The 19,551-nt window shown below is 48.3% G+C and overlaps 1 protein-coding gene and 1 long non-coding RNA gene across 4 annotated transcripts; both read right to left on the bottom strand.

Moving 5' to 3' along the window:
• Positions 1-447: 447 nt before the first annotated feature.
• Positions 448-11,520, bottom strand: PPIH (peptidylprolyl isomerase H). Of its 3 annotated transcripts, none has more exons than XM_080564304.1 (10): positions 11,369-11,519; positions 11,140-11,204; positions 10,461-10,484; positions 9,893-9,937; positions 8,482-8,524; positions 6,554-6,646; positions 4,931-5,018; positions 4,072-4,112; positions 2,667-2,755; positions 448-636 (listed from the first exon to the last, which is right to left on the bottom strand). In XM_080564304.1, exons 1-9 carry the CDS (start codon positions 11,432-11,434, stop codon positions 2,687-2,689), a joined length of 534 nt encoding a protein of 177 aa, XP_080420430.1. In that variant the 5' UTR covers positions 11,435-11,519; the 3' UTR covers positions 448-636; positions 2,667-2,686. The 3 variants fall into 3 exon arrangements, with proteins under 3 accessions (XP_080420430.1, XP_080420432.1, XP_080420431.1); XM_080564306.1 differs by having other exon boundaries at positions 11,373-11,459; XM_080564305.1 differs by lacking the exon at positions 2,667-2,755 and having other exon boundaries at positions 11,369-11,520.
• Positions 11,521-13,969: 2,449 nt separating this feature from the next.
• LOC308181286 lies at positions 13,970-19,551 on the bottom strand. The gene is made up of 3 exons (XR_013941393.1): positions 19,531-19,551; positions 18,792-18,906; positions 13,970-16,239 (listed from the first exon to the last, which is right to left on the bottom strand). It is a non-coding gene; the product is annotated as an uncharacterized lncRNA (long non-coding RNA).

Consider the following 19,551-nt stretch of genomic DNA (forward strand, 5'->3'; position numbering starts at 1 on the left):
CAGGTAAATTCCTGTAACACCTGTGGCACAAAGCAGCCCGATGGCCTAGCCCTAGCACTGGGATGTGCCAGGGGAGGGTTTACAGCATAACTCACCTCGGAGCCCAGCAAACTCACGCTGATAAAGCCTTTGTGCTGTACCAATCTCCTGTGCTTCAATAAAGCTGCACGGAAAAAGGTTCTAGAGATTCCCGAGATGCCAAGAACCTCTCTGCCAGGCAGCCTTATTTACCTGCCAAGGAAAAGAGCTGGTGTAGCACAGCTCTGCCATGTTCCTTTCACCCCTTCTTTCCAGCAGCAATGCCTCTCAATACCATGCACAGAAGGTGTTCCCTACTGGACCAGCTAAGGGCAACGCACACTGCAGACACAGACAGTAAAAACCCGGTGACCCTTCTCACCCAAAGAATCCATTCCCAAGCATGTTAACTGATGTCCACTACGTGGGTATTTACCACAATCCTTTATTTACATTTCAATGTGTTAAAAAAATATAGATGCCAATTATTAAATAACTTCAGGAGAATGTCAAGAGCGCAGGTCTGGCCTGTGAAGAGGACAAGGACAGTGGGGGAAGTGGCTGGAGCTGGAACTGCATGGAGCCGGCAAAGGCCTCCTAACCACCAGTGAAGGAGCACTGAAACAAAGGAGAACAAACAGGTCCAAATCATAGAACCACAGAATAGTTTGGGTTGAAAGGGACCTTAAAGACCATCTAGTTCCAACCCCCTGCCATGGGCAGGGAGGGCTGGGACACTTCCCACCAGACTAGGTTGCTCCAAGCCCCATCCAACCTGGCCTTGAACACTTCCAGGGATGGGGCATCCACAGTTTCTCCAGGCAGCCTGTTCCAGTGCCTCACCACCCCCAGAGAGGATTTCTTCCTTATAGCTAATCTAAATCTACCCTCTTGTAGTTTAAAGCCGTTACTTCTTGTCCCATCGCTACGCTCCCCAGTAAAGAGTCCCCTTCCATGAGGAATGCTTGATGGCCATCTGTAATGTCCTACAACAGCAGCAGGACTGCACAGTGTCACTGGGTACCACGCGGTGGCACTGAAGCGAGCGCTACCTGCTGCATGCACCAGCTCATGCCAAACCTGCCTACAAGACCTAGGGAACCAGGGAGTTTTCCTGGGTCTCCATTCCAGTCCACTTACAGTTAACAGCGGTGTTTGTTTCACCGGGCTCATTTCAAAGGATCTTGACAAATAACTGATTTAGCTGTCTGAAGTTGGGGGAGACAAACCCCATTCTTGTCCAGAGGCAGCTGACAGGCAGCAGCGTGCGCAAAGGCAGCTCCCAAGACCTGGCTAGGAAGTAAGCAAGGTGGCACCAGCCGCATACCCAGAAATGAAGACCTTCCAGTCTCAAGCTGGATGTTGACCACAGATCATGTACAAAGGCTCCAAAGAAAAATGATCAACGGGTCTGGGTCTAAGGATCCCACCCATGAGCACAGGTTTCTTCATCTGCAAGAAAGCCTACTTAACAAGGTTGTCCCTACCTTCAAAAGCCTATAAATGCCACCAGAAGTACCAGGAAAATGAAAGAATGATTACATTCCCTATCGTCACTTCATCAAATAGGAGAAATAGCTGAAGCACTGCAGCTTCTGAAAGATCTGAAAGACTTAACCACAGTAGCAGGGATGCGTCCTCACGGGTAACTCCAGACATCTTTGGCAATCGTTTAACGAAAAGTCAAAAATTGTGCGGAGTTACTTTTGTCAGCGCCTGCCTGCTGAAATTTGAAAAATCCGCAACCAAAAGGCTAATGCAGCAGATTTTTGACAAGCTGCAGCCTGACACATTGAAATCTGGTCAGACTTGCTTAAATGCTCATGTGTTTTTTTATTTTTAGGGTTTTTTTTGTGTGTGTGTGTGTTTGTTGGTGGTAGTGGGTTTTTTTTAACTGTGAAGTGGGCAAACAAATGCAAACAGAATACTGTACTGAGCTCAGTCTTGTACCTATTGATTTAACCAAAATTAAGCCTGGGTCACAGAAAATGCTGGAAACATCTCCCTTTGTAATGACAGTGGTATCTTCCTGAATTAAGGTAAGGCGATGCAACATGATAATTCCTTGGCCCTCCAGTGGTGACTGTCCTATGGCTGTAGTGAGCAAGTAGGCTCAAGTCCTCTCTTCCCCCAGCACTTCTTTTCTTGATCTTTGCTTGCACCAAATATGGACACTCTACTTTCTGTGGTATTAGGAGAGTTCACCAAACTGCAGGTCAAAGTGAACCCCCTAATCCCTGCAGATTGCCTGGGTAATACCAGCTGGATTCCTGTTGCAGGTCTCTTTTCATCCACTGGTTTCTAAAGCTGAGGCTCCAAGGCAGTCTAACCCCACCCAAAGCAGGGCTGCCATGACCCCATCTTCCCTCAGACTGCAGCCACAAGATCCTGTCCCTCTAATGCTGCCTTTGGTCTTTATGTAGCTTGAAGGGAAACAGCTTCAGGGAGTTGAGCTGGTAAAAATTCTGTTAGAGAATTCTATTAGAGTAAAAAATCTATTTCAGATGTGTTTTCTGGTGGTTTCAGTATCAGCGAGATGAGCCAACTTTATGCAGACTCAGATGAACGTGAAAACAAGCCAAGAGAAAATTAAGAAGCATGGCAGCCCACGGTTCAATTGCAGTGGGTACCTCAGAAGACAGACTTACCACATTTCTGTTTCTTTGCTTTACATTTCCCCACACTGGGAGATCACAACTGGCAGCTTGGGTTTGTTATTTGGACCTGTAGGCACATTCTGGGAACAAACATAGAATGTTACACCTTATGAAAACAACAAACCCAGTGAGTGACAGGTAATTGAGGACTGGCTAAGAGGCATCTGTGCAACACCAGGAACATGGAAACTTAGACAGAGCTCTGAGCAACATATAAGCACCTTCACGCATCTTGGCAATGAACAATCCAGTGAACATTCTCTGTACACCACGGTTTGGCATCCAGACCAGACCCTGATCCTTTGAACGGAAAGGAAGTAAGAGAGCAAAAACTGGGGAGCTCCTCGTGAGATACAACAGAGAAGATATCACTTGGGGCTGCTCTGGTTTATATATCTTTAAAGTTACCAATTAGAGCTGCAGCAAGCAAAGTAAATTGATATTTGTACAGAAGGAGAATCCAAACAACAGATAGTCACAAGGCATCCCCCATTCTGAACAACCTGTTCTCCTGGACTTGGCTGCTCTTTCATGAACTTCTTAGTTAATTCCTTTAGTTTCCCACTCCCTGCAGTGATGTACATCCTACAGCACAGACCACAACCCTTCTTCCATCAGTGCTCACGAAGGTGCTTTTAGTGAAGACAGCTAGCAACAAAGGGCTAGCAACCGTATCATGCTGCGTAGTTCCTTGCATGGGACCTTTTCTCAATACCTAACAGCTGGCAGCTCTGTGTTTGCCCCACTTTTTGGATTCTCTGATGGCCCTTGCACACAGTTCCCCACCCAAAGCAGGAGCGTACCATGAAGTCACTGCCAGATGTATCGTATAACACACTGTTTGTTAAGTCCACTCAGCATCCTGCCATGATACCCAGTCGTGGTGCATTCCATACAGGGTAACCACCACGTCTGAACATATTTATCTACAGCTCCTGAAAGCCCATCGGAAGATTTAACTTTTCTTATTACATATGCTGATCACAGATCAGCAGAACTGATGATTTAGCATCCACTGAACAATCCTAGGCAATGGCACAGAAGTGATCTGCTTTACTCTCTTGTCTGAGTTGCTGATGGAACAGCTTTTCAGTTCAGCTTCCTGCACAAATGCAAAGCACTGCAAATACAGCCACAAGAATAAAATCCCCGCTCAAAGGCTAACCAGCAACCACAGGATCACAGCATTTCTAAAGGCAATCTAAATGACAGACTTTGTCACAACAGTTTCCCATCATCTTATTAATGATGACAACCAGTAACACCAGTTACCATCACTGGTATTCCCTGGTATCCGTTAAACAGACAGCAGGAGAGAACAGAATAACCCTTGTTGCTCTCCCACGTGACTTTCCAACACAGACATTCACAGAGAATAAAGGCAAATTCAACTTACTTCAATTTTTCTCATTACCAACAGCCCATCAACGATTTTACCTAGAATGAGAAAATGGATCCACTTCAGTATGGCCTGTTTTCACCTTTGCTGCCCTCCCCAACATGTACATGATTTTTTTTTCCCTCTGAAAAGCACCATGCAGCATATAGTAATTGGGCACTTCAGGGTTTGCTACTGATCTCTAAACCGATAAAAGAAACAATCCCTCTTAAAACATTTGCCACATTCAGAACACATTATGCGTGTTTTCCCCTCACACAGGTGGCATGTGTAGAAAACTAGGTTTTGAGACTTACCTCCACCAGTTGTGGTAAAATACAGCATGAGCTGTACCACCATCAGCACGTATACCAACTCCGTCAACACAGTATGTGTAACGATGCAAAAATGGCAGAGAATGATTTCAAGAGTTACTCGAGAATTAGAGGAAGTAGTAAACAGGACAAGAGCTTAACATCTGGCCTTGAAACCCTACAGCTCAAGAGGCAGTACATGGAAATGTAACTCTCCAAAACCACATCTGTTCTATAAACTCAGCTCAAAGCTCCACTTGGATGCCAGTTCCACTCTCTGACAGTGGAGAAGAAAGGTATCCCTTCACCCATCTGTCCCATCTGCGCTGGCATGAGGACTTACGTAGTAACATAATATGCTGATCAAAGAACTGATCTGGATTAGAGCTGTGAAAAAATGTTTCATTTCACTAGTGGTCCATCTCAGTATCTGGCTGCACAAATACCTCTGCTGCCACAAGTGATGGGGAAGGAACAAGCAGTCCACGGCTGTTCATTTCAGCAGCCGTGCCATGGAGCGCGTCCACGAGCCAGTACACCAGGCCTGCGTGACAGATACTCACCGAACACAACGTGTTTCCCATCCAACCAGTCACATTTGGAGCACGTAATGAAAAACTGACAGCCGTTAGTACTTGGACCGCTGTTTGCCTGGGGGTTGAGAATGTCAAAATACAAAATTAGGACTTCCCAAAGCTGAAGGCAGAGACATCTCATATAAGAAAGAGCTGTTGCTTAAGAACTAGCCTAGTTTTTTTATTTTTTATTTTTTTTTTAAGTTTATTGCTATACAAACCAATGAAAACAAGACATTTATTTGCAGGAGAGCACCCTGTGCTTGGACACAGTGTACTACCAAGTCAGTCCTGCCAATGTGTGCAAGAGCCACGTCAACTTCTTTTTATGATAATTCTACAAAGGCACCTTCAGCACAAGACTGTGCTGAAACCTGGGCTCCAGAGCATGTTCCTGAAAAAAGGCTGAACTTTTTGGTGATGAGTACTTACTGGCTGCAGTATTATCCTGGGGAAAACTGAAAGCCAAGAAACCAGGACAGAAAAAAAGAAGCTGATTTCTGCTATTTGGAAGTTTGCCTAAGAATAAAAAAGGTGTCTGTTCTGATGGTCAGGATCAGAAAGCTAATGATCATGCTAGCACAGGGTTCACAGGAATGATGTGATGCACTGAGCAATTCAGAGCTGAATGCAACACCCAGAGCATTTGGTCTCTCCTAAGAAAACATCTCTGCAACACTCAAGTCCATCTCAATTTTTCCACAGCTCTTTTGCCAGTCGGGAGACACTAAGGCATGTTTTTGTGCTGACGAGTGAATTGTGCAAGTCCCACACCTGCAGGACTACACAGGACATGGTCACACTGGATCTTTTCCTTAGTGCCAATCTAAGGCTAATCCCTTTGGCTGAGATGGACCTTGGTTTGGCCAAGCAGAAAAACTCCAGAGCCATGCTCTTTTAACACAAAGCTGGCAATACCAGCATGGCATCCCTTCTCACATACTGTGGTACACTGCTTGCTTAGCTGTGTCATGACAGATCTTTTTGGACCGTATTTTGAACGGGGTGAACATCAAATCCAAACGGTAAATGTCCAAAGCAAGTAGTTTTAAGGAGAAGACAGCTAAAAGAGTGAGGGGAAAAGCAGTTGTAGACAGGAACATTTGGTTTTGGCCCCACTTGCTTTCTATTCCCAAAAAACAGTGTATTGTTCCTACCAGACAACATGCAACGCTTGCAGTTTTCCTACAGTGTTGAACAGGAAGCCAATGTTCTGAAAGATACCATGGTAACACTGCTATGGCTTTGAAACTCCCAAATCTCTCTGTTTCATCCTTGCTAAGGTCAGTGTTTAATAAAAGTATCAGGGAAGAAAAAAAACACCACTTGCCACTGTTCAAAAACGTCAATAATCAAGCTACTCTGAAAGCTGATCAAACAAAGCCTGCCCCTGAACTCCAACAGGTAAGGAAAAAGGATGCTGCAGCATCAGGACTTCGGTGTTACTCGACACATTAACCCATGAGTAACCTGACTGGTACTTACAAAGCTGGTCTTTCAGACCTTATATCCAATGGTGGAGATTTCCGCTGTCTGTCAAACATTTTATACATTTAGGAACAGGACAGAGAGAAAGTAACAAAAGCTTTTTAATCTCAATTTTATACTTACCATAGAAAGCAGACCAGGAGCAGAGTGTTTCAGCTTGAAGTTTTCGTCTGCAAAAGGACCCCTATATATACTGGCTACTCCAGTGCCATCTCCCTGCATCAGAGAGGGGATTAGTCAGCTACAGCATTTGTTCTGTAGCACAAATTTCAAATAACCAAGCAAAAGCAGTGTTAAACTCAGCCCAAAATGGATGCTGCACTGGCATTTCTATACAACAGTGATGAACACGTTCAGATGTTTCATTTCTGAAGAGAAACAGTGACTGGTTTCTAACTACACAGTACATCATTTGTCATCAATATGCTGGCAGAAGCCCAAAGAGATGTAAGGATTAAGTCCAAGCGTCTCAGTGCAATAGAAGTTACAGATTGCTTGGTATGGAACCACCTGGTCTTAACAGGCGCTCCAGGGAAAAGGGAGGGGAGGAAGTATTGGCTGGTAGGACAAGGAAAGCAGAAGTGGTTGTGTGGAAGATATTGGCTGATGTCACGCTTATTTCACCTTATTTTCTGTGACTCTGCTGAAAACAGGGAAGTGCCCCCTCTGTTCAGTTTTTAGCAGCTACTGTCTGCAAAGTCACAAGCAAGGACAGTTTCTGAAGTACAGAGCTTCTAATTTTTGCTGTACTTTCTACCAAGCTGAGACATCTTGTACTTACTACAAGCGCTTGCTCTCAGTCAACACATTTATAAATCAAAGCAGCATGGCCTGTAACTGCTGCAGATTGCAAGCTTTGACTGCTCATGAGGTTATGACTTTGCACAAGCCTGACAGACGACTCATGTAAGAGATATAGCTTGTGGGATCACTGAAAGGCCACCCTGACTTCTGGTCCAGCCCTACAGAGAAATTCCTGTACAGTGCCACCAGAGACTCTTCAGTAAAATGGCCTTAAAAAGGTGCAGTGAGGAACCCTCCAGAGAAAGCTGTAAAAGCAACACAACCAGATACCTCTGGCGTGGTCAGTTAAATTTACTATTCTGACCATAATTTCCCTTTCTGCATTGATATTCTGTTTGCTTCAGCCCCATTTATTCTGGCTTGCTGCAGTCTGTCCCCCTTTATTGCCTTTCTACCTAACATATACTTTCTTTATTAGGCCAGACTTAATAGGAAAATGAGTGCTAATAATATAAGAGGCACAGCTCCACACCTTTTGATGTGCCTGCCTAGTCCTTGCTCGTTTTCCTGCAGCATCACAACTGGGGACTGCCTAAACACCTGGTGTGGCTAAGCTGCCCCTGTACAGTTAGTTCTCTCCGTGACTTTCACACAGCCACGTTTTGCATTAAAAAAAAAAAAAAAAAAAACACAACTTTCTTTTACCACACCCTTCAGATCTCAAATAGTTCCAGAAATGAAATAACTCTACTGGGTCCTAGGACAGTGAAGACTCAGTGGTCTTACAGCCTCGCCCAAACACCCTGCTTTTCCCCCATGGTAACACTGCAGGCACAAATACTCTCTGCTATTTTTAGACAATTCACTAGCAAAAAAGTTAGGTTTGATTTTAACTCTCTCTTGCATTAGACACTCTGTTCCTGTACTAGGGTCTTCTCTTCACAAAGACATTGGAAATCCACAGGGTCTCTTCCTGGGCAGACAGGAGAAAGGAGGACAGCAGGATAAAAAAAAAAAAAAAAAAAGATCTCTGCAAGTTTAAAAAGCCTCTAGCTATATTGCCATTCCATTTTACAGAAGAAATATTATGGGGAAGGAGAAGATATTTTCACCCAAGACTCCAGAGTTGTTTTCAAGTACATTACTATCTGTTGCAGTAAGTTGGTAGCAATGCTGTGAGGAAGCCTCCAGTTACTACCGGATGCCTCAAAACAGAGCCAGAGACACCACGAATCAGCATGGACCCTGGAAAAGAGTTGCATATGCACCATGCAGGAAAAATACAAAAGCAACACAGCAATACATACGTTTACAAAGTCACCTCCTTGGATCATGAAATCCTTTATTACCCTAGAAAAGTAAAATGATACTTACTAGAAAAATGCCTCAAGCAGCTTAATATGCAATAAAAAGAAGTTACATCTTACAACACAGAGTAAGTCATCAGGGTCTATGAATGTTACAGTCTATGACCAACAGTGAATATTAATTACTGGTTGGTATCAGGTAATTTGGGTCTGTATTGGAGGAATGGGACGGGTGTGCAGGGGTGGTAGCTCCTGGTGAAAAGAGACTGGAAGCTGCCCCCCATGTCATATAAAGCCAGTTCCAGACGGCTCCAAAAGGGATTTGTCACTTGTCAAAGCCAACCCAACGAGCAATGCTGTTTGTGCTTCCATAATAACAGATTTAAGAAAATAAAAGACACTAATTGGCACCTGTGAGAGAAGAGTCAGAAAACGTGAGAGAAGGAATGCTGCAGACACCAAGGTCAGTGCAGGAGGGCAGGAGGTGCTCCAGGCACGCAGCACAAGTTCGCCTGTGTAGAGGCCCCTGGTGGAGCAGGCTGTCCCCCTGCAGCCCACGGGTCCCACACGGAGCAGATCTCCACGCTGCAGCCCGTGGAGGAGCCCCCGGTGGAGCAGGGGGATGTGGGGGGTGCTGCTGCCTGTGGGGGACCCACACTGGAGCAGTTCTTGAAGAGCTGCTGCCTGTGAGCAGCCCCCACAGGATCAGTTTGGGAAGGACGGCATAGTGTGGGAGGGACCCCACACTGGAGTCAGGGCAGAGAGTGACTGTGGAGGAGCAGCACAAAGTGCTCCACTGACCACAACCCCCCATTCCCTGTTCCTTGCACCGCTTAGGAGGAAGTAGAACAGAGACTGAAGTTGAACCAGGGAAGAAGGGTGGGGAGAAAGTGTTTTTAGTTTGCTTTTAGTTCTCACTATTGTACTTCGATCTTAATCGGCAAAAAAAAAAATTAATCTTCCCCAAGCCAAGTCTGTTTTGCCCATGACGTTAATTGTGAGCCACCTCACTGTCCTTATCTCAATTGGGAGCTGTTTTATTGCATTTTCTCCCCACCATCTTGCTGAGGAGGGGGAGAGCAGCTTGGTGGGCACCCAGCAGCCAGCCAATGTCAACCCACCACAGGGACCATTGCTGTTCAACAACAGATAGAGATATGTAACAGATACAAGGAAATGATCTCTGAGCTGGAAGACCAGGAATGGAGAAACCCTCTGTAGTGACCCGCGGCACCCATTTGACAGCGCCCCCAAATCCCCCAGAGGATAGAGACAGCGGAGGCGACAGAGGAACAGTATTAGCCATGACCACCTACAAATGCCTCCTAGACCAATAATGCCCTTGGGACAGGTCTAAAAATCACACCTAACTCATACTTCTATTTAAATTTCTAAGCAAAAGCAGAAGTACCTGTGGAAAGTGCTTCCTTTATAACCTATAGGAACGCCATCTTTCCTGCAAGGAAATAAAAAGGAAAATTGTTACAACTTACTGGGTATCCCAACACGAAACCCTTCCAGGCGTTTAGAGTCCTGAAGGGTTGTCCTGTACATTAGGAACTCCCTTGATATACAACCCGCCAACCCACCTCCGGCAGTGCCTGCTGGGTCCTAACGTGCACTGATGCTATCAGAGACCAAGGGAAACCCTGAATCGGCTCTGCACATTAAATGACATGGTTGCTTATGACATCCATCTCAAAATCTTAACAGGATACCATTGTAATTTGCAGCACATACAGGTGGGATTTGCAGACAATGTATTTTTAGAGCAACTGGAGTATGACCAAAGTCATGCCCAAAGGGGAAATTGCACCATCTCTGTGACCAGCCAAGCTAGTCACTTTCATCACAGCAGATTTCTGTAAATCTTTCATTTTATAGCAGTAGAGTAAAGAAAGCTTCCCAGTGGGCCTTCTTTCTCATCACCCAGCCCTGTTTTTCTGAGTATGCTACTTAAAAGAATAAAACCCACATACCTGAATTCACCTGTACAAAACTGCCTGGAAAAGAAAAAAATACAGAAGAGCAGAGCATGAACAACTTTTGAATCCTGAGGACACAAAGGGCTGCATTCACCAAACACACACTGAATGTTGTGCGGGATTTTTCTGATTACACTGGCGATATTCCCCAGTGAAACAGGAATCATCAGTAACTGCTCATCGCTTCCATATCTAAACAGAGCTTTGCAGAGATATTGAAATTCAGGTATTTAACACTGAGGTTGTAAGAGGCAGGGAATGTGGAGCAGGGCAGCATGTTTCACAGGGGACAGGGCATATTCGCTTCTCTGACACTGGGCAGTCCACGTGGTACATCCTGCAGTCAACGACAGAGAATGGGGTGGCAAGGAGGTTTTGCCACGATGTTAAGGCGCTCTCTTTTGTAAACACAGTGAGCGTATCAGCAGCTCCACACAGGGAGCAGGGAGGGACCAGAGCCCTTCACCTTCAAGCCAGACAGGCTCCACCGGGGGTTAGGATGCTGCATGGTCACGGGCAGCTCTGTGGGAACAGGCGGAGAACCGAAGCGGGTGCAGCGGCTCTGGCAAGCCGTCGCTCCCACCACAACACCCCTGCACCGCGAAGCCTCTGGAACCCGGCTCCAGGCCGGCAGCCCCGTGCTGAGCCTGCAGGACCGCCGGCCGCTCCTCACCTGAAGTTCTCCGCGGTTTTGGGCACGACGTCGGCGAACAGCTCGATCTTCATGCGGCCGACCTCCTGCAGAGAGAGAGCGCGAGAGCAGCCAGCTCAGCGCCCTGCTGCGGGCCTGAAGCCCCCACCGAGCCCCGCCGAGCCCTAACAAGCCCCGCGATGCCCCCACGGCGCCCCGCCGAGCCCCTTTCCCTGCCCCCAGGCCCGCCGCCGCCGCCGCCCGGCGCCACCTGCCCGCCGATGGTGACATCGAAGAAGACCACGGGGTTGTTGGGGTTGGCCGCCAGCACCGCCATGGCGCCCGGAAGCGGCAGCGGGAGGCGGGGCCGCGCTCCCTCAGGCGGCCGGGCGGGACGGGGCGGGACGGGGCGGCCACACGTCACAGCCACACGTCACAGCACACGTCACAGCCACACGTCACAGCCACGTCACGGGGCCGCACCGCAGCACCACGTCACACCACCGTAACGTCACCGCACACGGCACGGCATCACGTAGCAGCCCCTCGTTACAGTGCCGCGGCACGGTCTGACTTCACCGCCGCCCCGTCACGGCCGCCCCGTCACGGCCCCAGCGCGGAGGGGCTGGGGACGCCCCGGCTCCATCTCGTCCTGGCCCCAGCAGGGCCACCTGCCGCGGGGTGCCCAGGCCCGTGCCCAGGTGGCTGCAGAAGCTCTCCAAGGAGAAGGCTCCACGGCCCCTCTGGGCAGCCTGTGCCAGGGCTGCGACACCCGCGCAGCACGGGAGGGCTCCCCGGTGCTCGGCTGGGACTGCCCGGGCTCCGGTTTGTCCCGTCGCCCCTTGTCCTGGCACCGGGCACTGCTGAACCGGGCCCGGCTCCGTCCTCCGTGCACCCTTCAGGCCCACCAGGTCCTTCCCTGCCAAGCTGCCGTCCACTGGGACACACTGGGATGCGTCCACTGGGATGCGTCCCAGCATGTCCCGGTGCTGGGGTTGTTCCCAGATGCAGGTCCTTGAGCTTCTCCTGGTTGAACTTCAGGAGGTTCCTGCGGCCCATTTCTCCAGCCTGCCCAGGTCCCTCTGGATGGCAGCACCACCTCCTGGTGTATCCGCTGCTCCCCCCGGTTCTGTGTCATCTGCAAACTCTGCCCCACCGTCCAGATCGTTAATGAAGACGTTAAACAGGACTGGGCACGGTATAGAGCCATGGGGTAACCCTCTAGCTACTTCGCCTCCAACTAGACTTTTCACCACTTTGCCCTCCTGCTTGCCTTTCTTTGAAGACAGCAGTGACATTTGCTTTCCTCCACGCTTTGGGCACTCCTCCCAGTTGCCCCGATTGATCAAGGATTATCAAGGGTGGCCTCTCAGTGCCATCTGCCACGGCCCTCCAACTCGACTTTGCACCACTGATCACCACCCTCTGGACCCAGACAGTTTTTAACGCACCTCACCGTCTGCCCATCCAGCCCATATGGCAGCAGCTTCCCTACGAGAATCCTATGGGAGCCACTATCAAAGGCCATCCTGAGGTCCAGGAAAGCAATATCCACTGCTCTCCCCTCATCCATCAGGCTGGTCTTTTCATTGTAGGAGCTTATCAAGTTGATCAAGCGTGACTTCTCCTTGGTGAACACATACCGATTACTGCTGATGGTTTTCTGGCTCTTCATGTTCCTAGAAATGGTTTTCAGGATATGCTGCTCCATCCCTTCTGCAGGGATCGAGGTGAGGCTGATCAGCCTTTAGTTCCCTCTCCTCCTTGCCATCCCATCAGGCCACATGGATTTTTCTATGTCCAATTTGCTGAAGTATTCCCTGACTTGGTCCTCTTCTGCCAAGGGCACATCCTCCTTGCTCCAGCTTTCTCCCCTGGTCTCTGGGAGCTAGGACTCCTGAGGGCCAGCCCTGCTGGAAAAGACTGAGACAAAGCAGGTATTTGGTCTCCAGCCTTTTCCATCCTGTGTAACTCCATTTGTTCAGCAGTGGGCCCACATTTTCCCTAGTCTTCCTTTTATCACCAGTGTACTCATGGAAGCCCTTCTTCTTGTCTTTGACATCCCTGGCCAGATTCAATTCCATCTGAGCTTTAGCTTTCCTGATTTCATCCCTGGATGCTCGGACAATGTTTTTGTGTTCCATCCAGGTTACTTGTCCTTGCTTCCACCCTTTGTAGGCTTCCCTTTTGTGTTTGAGTTTTACCAGGTGCTTCTTGTTCATCTGCTGCAGGCCTCCTGGCAATTTTGGCTGACTTCTCTTTGCTGGGAGGCATCGCTCTAGACCTTGGAGTAAGTGATCCTTCCATATTAAGCAGCTTTCTTGTAACCAGCTCTGTTGGGCCCCTCTTACCTCCAGAACCCTATCCCTTGGGGCGCTTCCAAGCAGATCCTTGAAAACACCAAAATCTGCTCCCCTGAAGCCCAGAGCTGTGTGCTTGCTTTTCACCTTCCTCCCTGCCCACAGGATTCTGACCTCCACCATTTCATGGTCACCGCAGCCAAGACTGCCATTGATTATGACCTTGACTTTCAGATAATATTTTGACGAAACTCTCAGTGTCTACCACACCCTTCAGGCTGCGTTCCTTCCTCTCCCAGAGACTCTGCATGTGACCAGATATTGAGCTGACTTTATTCTCCAAACATGCTTATTTGGAAGAATGCATCCACAAGTCACAGTCAAGGTGCAATGACTGGCAGTCCCACTCAGGCCCTGCAATAAGGTATGCATTTATATTTATTTTTTTCACATATTTGACTCAACATCATAGCATTTTGCACCAAATATAGTAAAAATGGAAGGCTGAGCACAACAGTGTGGGAGATTGGTTTTATAACAATGTAGGATGAATATACTGTGACTCTAACAGATGGTGCTTTATTGTATGCACCCCATGACAAGTGGCTTGGTAAAGAGAATGAGCTAATGACTACCTCATAAGAGAGAGAGTTACTGTTGGATGCAAATTTATTTTAATATTTGCCTGTAGCACCAAGAAAATTGTGTGTACATTCCTGACATAGCCAAAAGCACTTTGCTACAGGGAGATGGAGAACGCAGGCATACAGCTAGCTCAAAAGGCAGATCCTTGTTTCAAATTTCAACATTTCAGGAACAAAGTTTTTATTTGGAGAGAAGTGAAATGCAAATGCTACATTCATATTCCTAATGCGTTTTTCTGGATGTGTGACCCCTGAAATAGTAGAGTGTTAGTTTAAGTTTAAAAAGCTTGTCTTCACACACACAACATCGCACAGAGGAACAGTAACAAGTGGGAAAACCAGAATAATATCCAGGCCCTGCTACTGCCAGGGCTGCCCAGGAGAGCTTCAGATGTGAAACCTGTCAGGATGAGTCAATGAGAGTTTCTCCCCCTGCTCCTTTCCCTCTCATTCCCTTTCTCTCCCCAGCTCCTCCCCTGCCCTCTCCTCTCTCTGGGTCTAGGCATATGGGGCACATTATGGGATGCAAGGGAAGAGACTTTCAGGATCTCACTAAACTTACTATTGGATGTTTAGGGGAGGAACTAAAGGTGGAGAAAAGTGGGGATCAATGGGGTTTGGGGAGGAATAAACCTGGGGAAAGAAAAAAAAAAAAAAAAAAGATATGTAAACAGATTACCAGTCAGTATGTGCCGTGCCCTGATCAGCACGGTCTGTCTCGTCTTCTCATTAAATTCCATCTCTACTACTTTTCCTGTGTCAGGAGCCTTTTATTCTGTGTGCATGTGTGTGAATGGGGGTCTCCGTGCCAGCAGCTGGATTGGGACTGGGGGCCATGTGCCAGCAGCCAGTGTGTGATCAGTGGAGTTACCGAGCCAGCCTAGCTGACGGGCAGCTTCGGAGGCTTGGGAGCCAGGAGTCTACGTGCACCTCTGGGGGTGAGGCTCCAGGAGGATTTGGCTGATGGAGGCCCCAGGGGTTTCCAGGCCTCCTGCTGGCTCTCGTCCCACCGTCGGTCCTGCTGTGAACCTGAAGGCTCACAGCAGCAGCCCACAAGCTGCAGCAACGTCGAGGTGTGTTACACGTGTGTTGCACGTGTGGTGTGTTGCAGCACCAGGCAGGCTGAAGGGCGCACAGAGGCTTTAGAATGAGCTCCTTTTTTTTTTTTTTTTTGCAAGTTTTAGGAAGAGCTGAGAGGATGAAGGAACAAGCAATGGCTATAAGGAGTAAGCTCTTTTTGACAAACTTGGCTTTTATTTTTTTTTTTGGCCTACCTATCTCTCGTGTAGCCACGGGAGGGCACCTTATCCCCTCATTTGCGGGACATTTGCTCTTAATTCCCTGGGAAGTGGCGAGGAGACTGTAAGCAGCTATTTCCGAGTAGACAGCATAAAGGGAAACGCTCCTCCTCGACTGAAAATATATCAGAGAACAGAGCTTAACTCAAAGTTGGAAAGCAAATACTAATAAAAGCTGCTTGTTTTTACACTTTTGCATGCATTAAAAATGTGCTGGCAGGGCAACGGCTTGCCCCGTCTTTAGCAGCAAAAAATGCCCACGTCAGGTCTCATAACCAAGGGAAGTAATGAAATAAACATAGGAAGAAAATCTTGAGACGGCTGATCAGTATGAGAAGGCTGACAGTCCCAAGCATAAGCACTGCTTTAACTTTTCTGCTTCTGTAGCTCAGATGTTGATAGTTTAGCATGAAACACTGAGGCCAGGTATCTACATGTAACATATTTCCAAGAGATTTACTCAATCATATATTGTGTGCTGACAGGCTTCAGGTTTTATATTTAATTATTTTTATTACTATTTGTCTGTCCTTTCTCACATTTCAACCTAAACTCACATGATCAAAGTTCAGCAGGTGTATGCAGGTTTCTGCTATTATTACCATAATGACCAGTTGCCATAGACGTCTGTGAAGGAATTTCTTTCCTTTTTATTTCTCCATTCCTCATCTCATCAATAGTCGTTGCTCCACCAATGCAGCAGTTCCCAAGATACTGGTTTATGAAATCATAAACCCACAAAATTACATAGACTAGAGAACAACACAAGTCTACTCCAAACTCACGATCAGAGCAGGTCCGGTTAAGAACAGCTTGCTCAGAGCCTTGCCTGTTGAGTATTATCTCCAGGGGTGGAAATCCCTTCACCTGTCTGGGTCCTTCTTCCAGCATTTGACCACACTCGTGGAAAACAAACAAAGAAACAACAAAAAAGCATATTTCTTCAATCAAGTTGTAATTTTCATCTTGCAACTTGTGCCTATTGCCCCTTATCCCAGCCCCTGCAATGGGTTGTCTCAAACCCTCGCTCTCGGCAAGCACAGTTTTTCCAGGAGCTCTGGAGGGACTTGGCAACCCCTGCACACAGCAGCCTACCCAGTCTTACATCGGCACCAGCAGGGCTCAGCATCCCTCACACAAAGTACTGTGGCCAGGTCCGAGTAAACGAAGATGGGCAGGAGCCCACCACAGGGTGTCGATGCTCCAGCTGCCATCAAGGCTCACGAACACTTGTGCGAAGCAGTTTGCCCGGACCCAACACACCGATGGGCCTCGCTGACCCTCGCACACAGCAGAGCAGCAAATGCTGGTGCATCAGCAGAGCTTGGAAACCCTCGCCCATGCTGGTGAGCCCAGGTGTGGTGCAGTGGCAGGGCTCAGCATCCCTCACACCCAGCTGTGTGCTCAGCCCCTGGGTGCCCGCAAGTCATGAGAACCCTTGTGCGTAGCAGGAAACCGATTCTCCAGCTACCGGCAGGAGTCGTGGATACTCACATACAGCAGTGTACTCTGTCCATCAGGGGAATTTGTCCATCTGTTGCATTAGTGGAATTTGGAAACCTTTGCATACAACAGCACAACCATTCCCAGCACACGGGGGGGACTTGGTGACCCTCATGCACCGCAGTGCATCCGGTGCCCGGGCAGGAGGAGGGAGGATCAGCACCCATCACTCAGCAGCCCAGCACCCAGCCACAAAGTGCTGTTGGACCTCGTCGATACTCATGCACAGCAGCTTTTCCAGCCCCGATATCTGTGCAGATGAGTGGCCCTCACACACAGCAGAGCAGTGAAGGCCAGGGGATCAACAGACTTCAGAAACCCTCGCCACAGCATGGAAACAAATCTAGGGTGGGCACACTGTTGTGGGATGGCGACTGAAACCCACTGCTGCACAGGGACCAGGTTCACTGCTCCGACTGTAGCTTCAGGCTGCTGCACTTGGCTAATCCTAAACCAAACCACAACTCTAACTCTAAGCCTAACCCTAAACCTCACCATAACCCTAAACTCAAAGCCTATACTTAATCCTAAAGATAACCCTAGCACTACGTTATAACCCTAACTTTATGCCTAATTCTAATCCTAAACCTATTCCTAACCCCAACCCTAATGGGAATTTTAAATGCAACGCTAGCCTCTAGTCCTAAGCCTAACTGTAAGTGTAACACCCTAAGCCTAACCCTAAACCTACCCCTTACTCTAACCCTAACACTGATCCTGAACCCTATCCCTACTTGATGCCCAAAACCCTGACTTGAAGACAGACACTAACCAAAACCCTCACCCTACCACTAAGCCCTAACTCTAACCCTAGCCATGACCCCATGCTTCTTGCCGTGCAGCTGACGGGGCAGGAGAATGGACATGAAGGTGGGTGGTTCTTAGGTCATTGATCCCTACGTAGCTGAAGGGCTGGGAGCAGGGACATCGCTGGAAGTGCTTGCGATGCCCTACGTGCCTGAGTAGTAGCACACCGGGCAGCAGCAAGCCCATTCTGCATGGGGCCTTGTGATGCCACTCGTGGCTGAGCAGATTGGGCAGCAGAGATCGTGCAGGTGCTTGTGCTGTCGCTGTTGGCAAAGGATGTGACAGGTCAGCAGCAAATGCACTGCTCGTGAGGTAGGCACTGCCCTACCTCATGAGGAACGCGCTGCCCTATCAGGTAGGCAGCCACGAGTGGAACCACAAGCACCCGTGGTTGCTGCTGCCCTGTCAGCTCCACAGCACCAAGGGATGTCAGGACAACCTGCACGAGCCACCTGCCTGCCCCATCCCCAGAGGCTGCTCGCCTCAGGTGACAACACCAGTGTTGTGACAACACTAAGATTAGGGTTAGGGGCTAGGGGCCAGCAGTAGGGTTAGGGCTTGGGGGTTATGGTTAGGTTTGGCATCAGCATTAGGTTTAGGGTGAGGGTTGTGTTTAGAGTTAGGTTTAGGCTTAGGGTTAGGGTTAGGCTTAAGGTTAGGGATGAGGTTAGCGTTAAATGTAGGCTCACAAGTGAAACCACAGCCTCCTGCACGAGCCGTGTGCTTGCTCCTGCCTGACAGGCACTCGGGCACCAGCGGCCTCACAGCCCCTGCACAAAGCAGCTGGCTGCTGACATCCTCTGGGCCACTTGGACACCAGTCCCATCACCACCCCTGTGCAAGTCATGTCCATGCTCCTGCCACATCCCCTAGGCAGCCTCAAGGGACCGCACAAGCTCCTGGGCACAGGAGCAGGGCCAGAGCAGCTATGTCTCATTCTACGACTCCATCAGGACTCTGCGTGTGTTTGGGGGTGACGTCCCAGAGCATCAGAGGCGAGAAACATTCGAGACACCTCTGCCCATATTCCCCCCCACACCTTGCCAACTGTAGCTATTCTGACTCAGGACATACCCCTGTGTGATACCCCTAAATAGTTGGTTAATCTTAGGAAAATCTGGACACAGATTCTTGAGACATACCAATAGGATCGTTTTGGTTACCCAAGGATGGTCAAGATAGTGAAGGGTTATTGTACGGTATGTCCCACAGGAGAAGAAGGGGGAGATGCCATCCTTTGTTTTCTCCACAGATTTGCTTTTGGTGGAGAAAAGGGAAAAAATGTTATTGTTAAGTGTTGCCATGAGATGGTTCCCAAAGTACAGGGAGAGCAGCAAGGGAGGGCCCAAATACCAGCCCAGGCTCAAGGCCAGTGCTTTTTTCATAGTTCTCCCAGGCAAAACACAGCCAAGTGCTACACAGTACAGCAACTCCACCCCCACCCCACCCCACCCCAAAAAAAAAAAGGCAAAAAAAAACCTTTAAAAAGCTCTCAAATGTGATGTACAACAACAACAACAAAAAAAAAAGGTGCATGGCATGGATCAGATAAGAGAACAAATAAAACAATGTTGAGAACAAAAAAGTCAACATTGTGACCAGTAACTGTCAAACATATAATAAGTTCCATCTAACACACTGTGGTCAAATCTGGCATTATCTCAAACCCTCTGAGTCCCTGTTTAGGTGCCAAAAAAGGACCATTGTGGCTTAACCAGCAGGCAACAAAGCACCACATGGCCCCTTGCGTACTTCACCTTAGCCGGGTGAGAAAGAGAATTGAAAGGGTAAGAGTGATAAAACTTGGGATGTGATAAAGACAGTTTAATAAGTAAAAGAGGAAACAAAGAAAAACGAGCGTTGCAAAAAGCAGTCACTCACCAGCAGTCAAACGATGCCCGG

This window comes from Anser brachyrhynchus (assembly GCF_964034855.1).
Source record: "Anser brachyrhynchus genome assembly, chromosome: 21".
NCBI classification, from domain to species: Eukaryota; Metazoa; Chordata; class Aves; order Anseriformes; family Anatidae; genus Anser; species Anser brachyrhynchus.

Excerpts from the sequence above, each read along its gene's own strand:
- PPIH (XM_080564304.1), bottom strand. The coding sequence starts at position 11,434 with ATGGCGGTGCTGGCGGCCAACCCCAACAACCCCGTGGTCTTCTTCGAT. Across the intron at positions 8,525-9,892 it reads AAAGGAAGCACTTTCCACAG|GGTAATAAAGGATTTCATGA; the intron begins GTACTTCTGCTT and ends TTACTTTTCTAG. Across the intron at positions 6,647-8,481 it reads AAGGAGGTGACTTTGTAAAC|GGAGATGGCACTGGAGTAGC; the intron begins GTATGTATTGCT and ends TCTCTGATGCAG.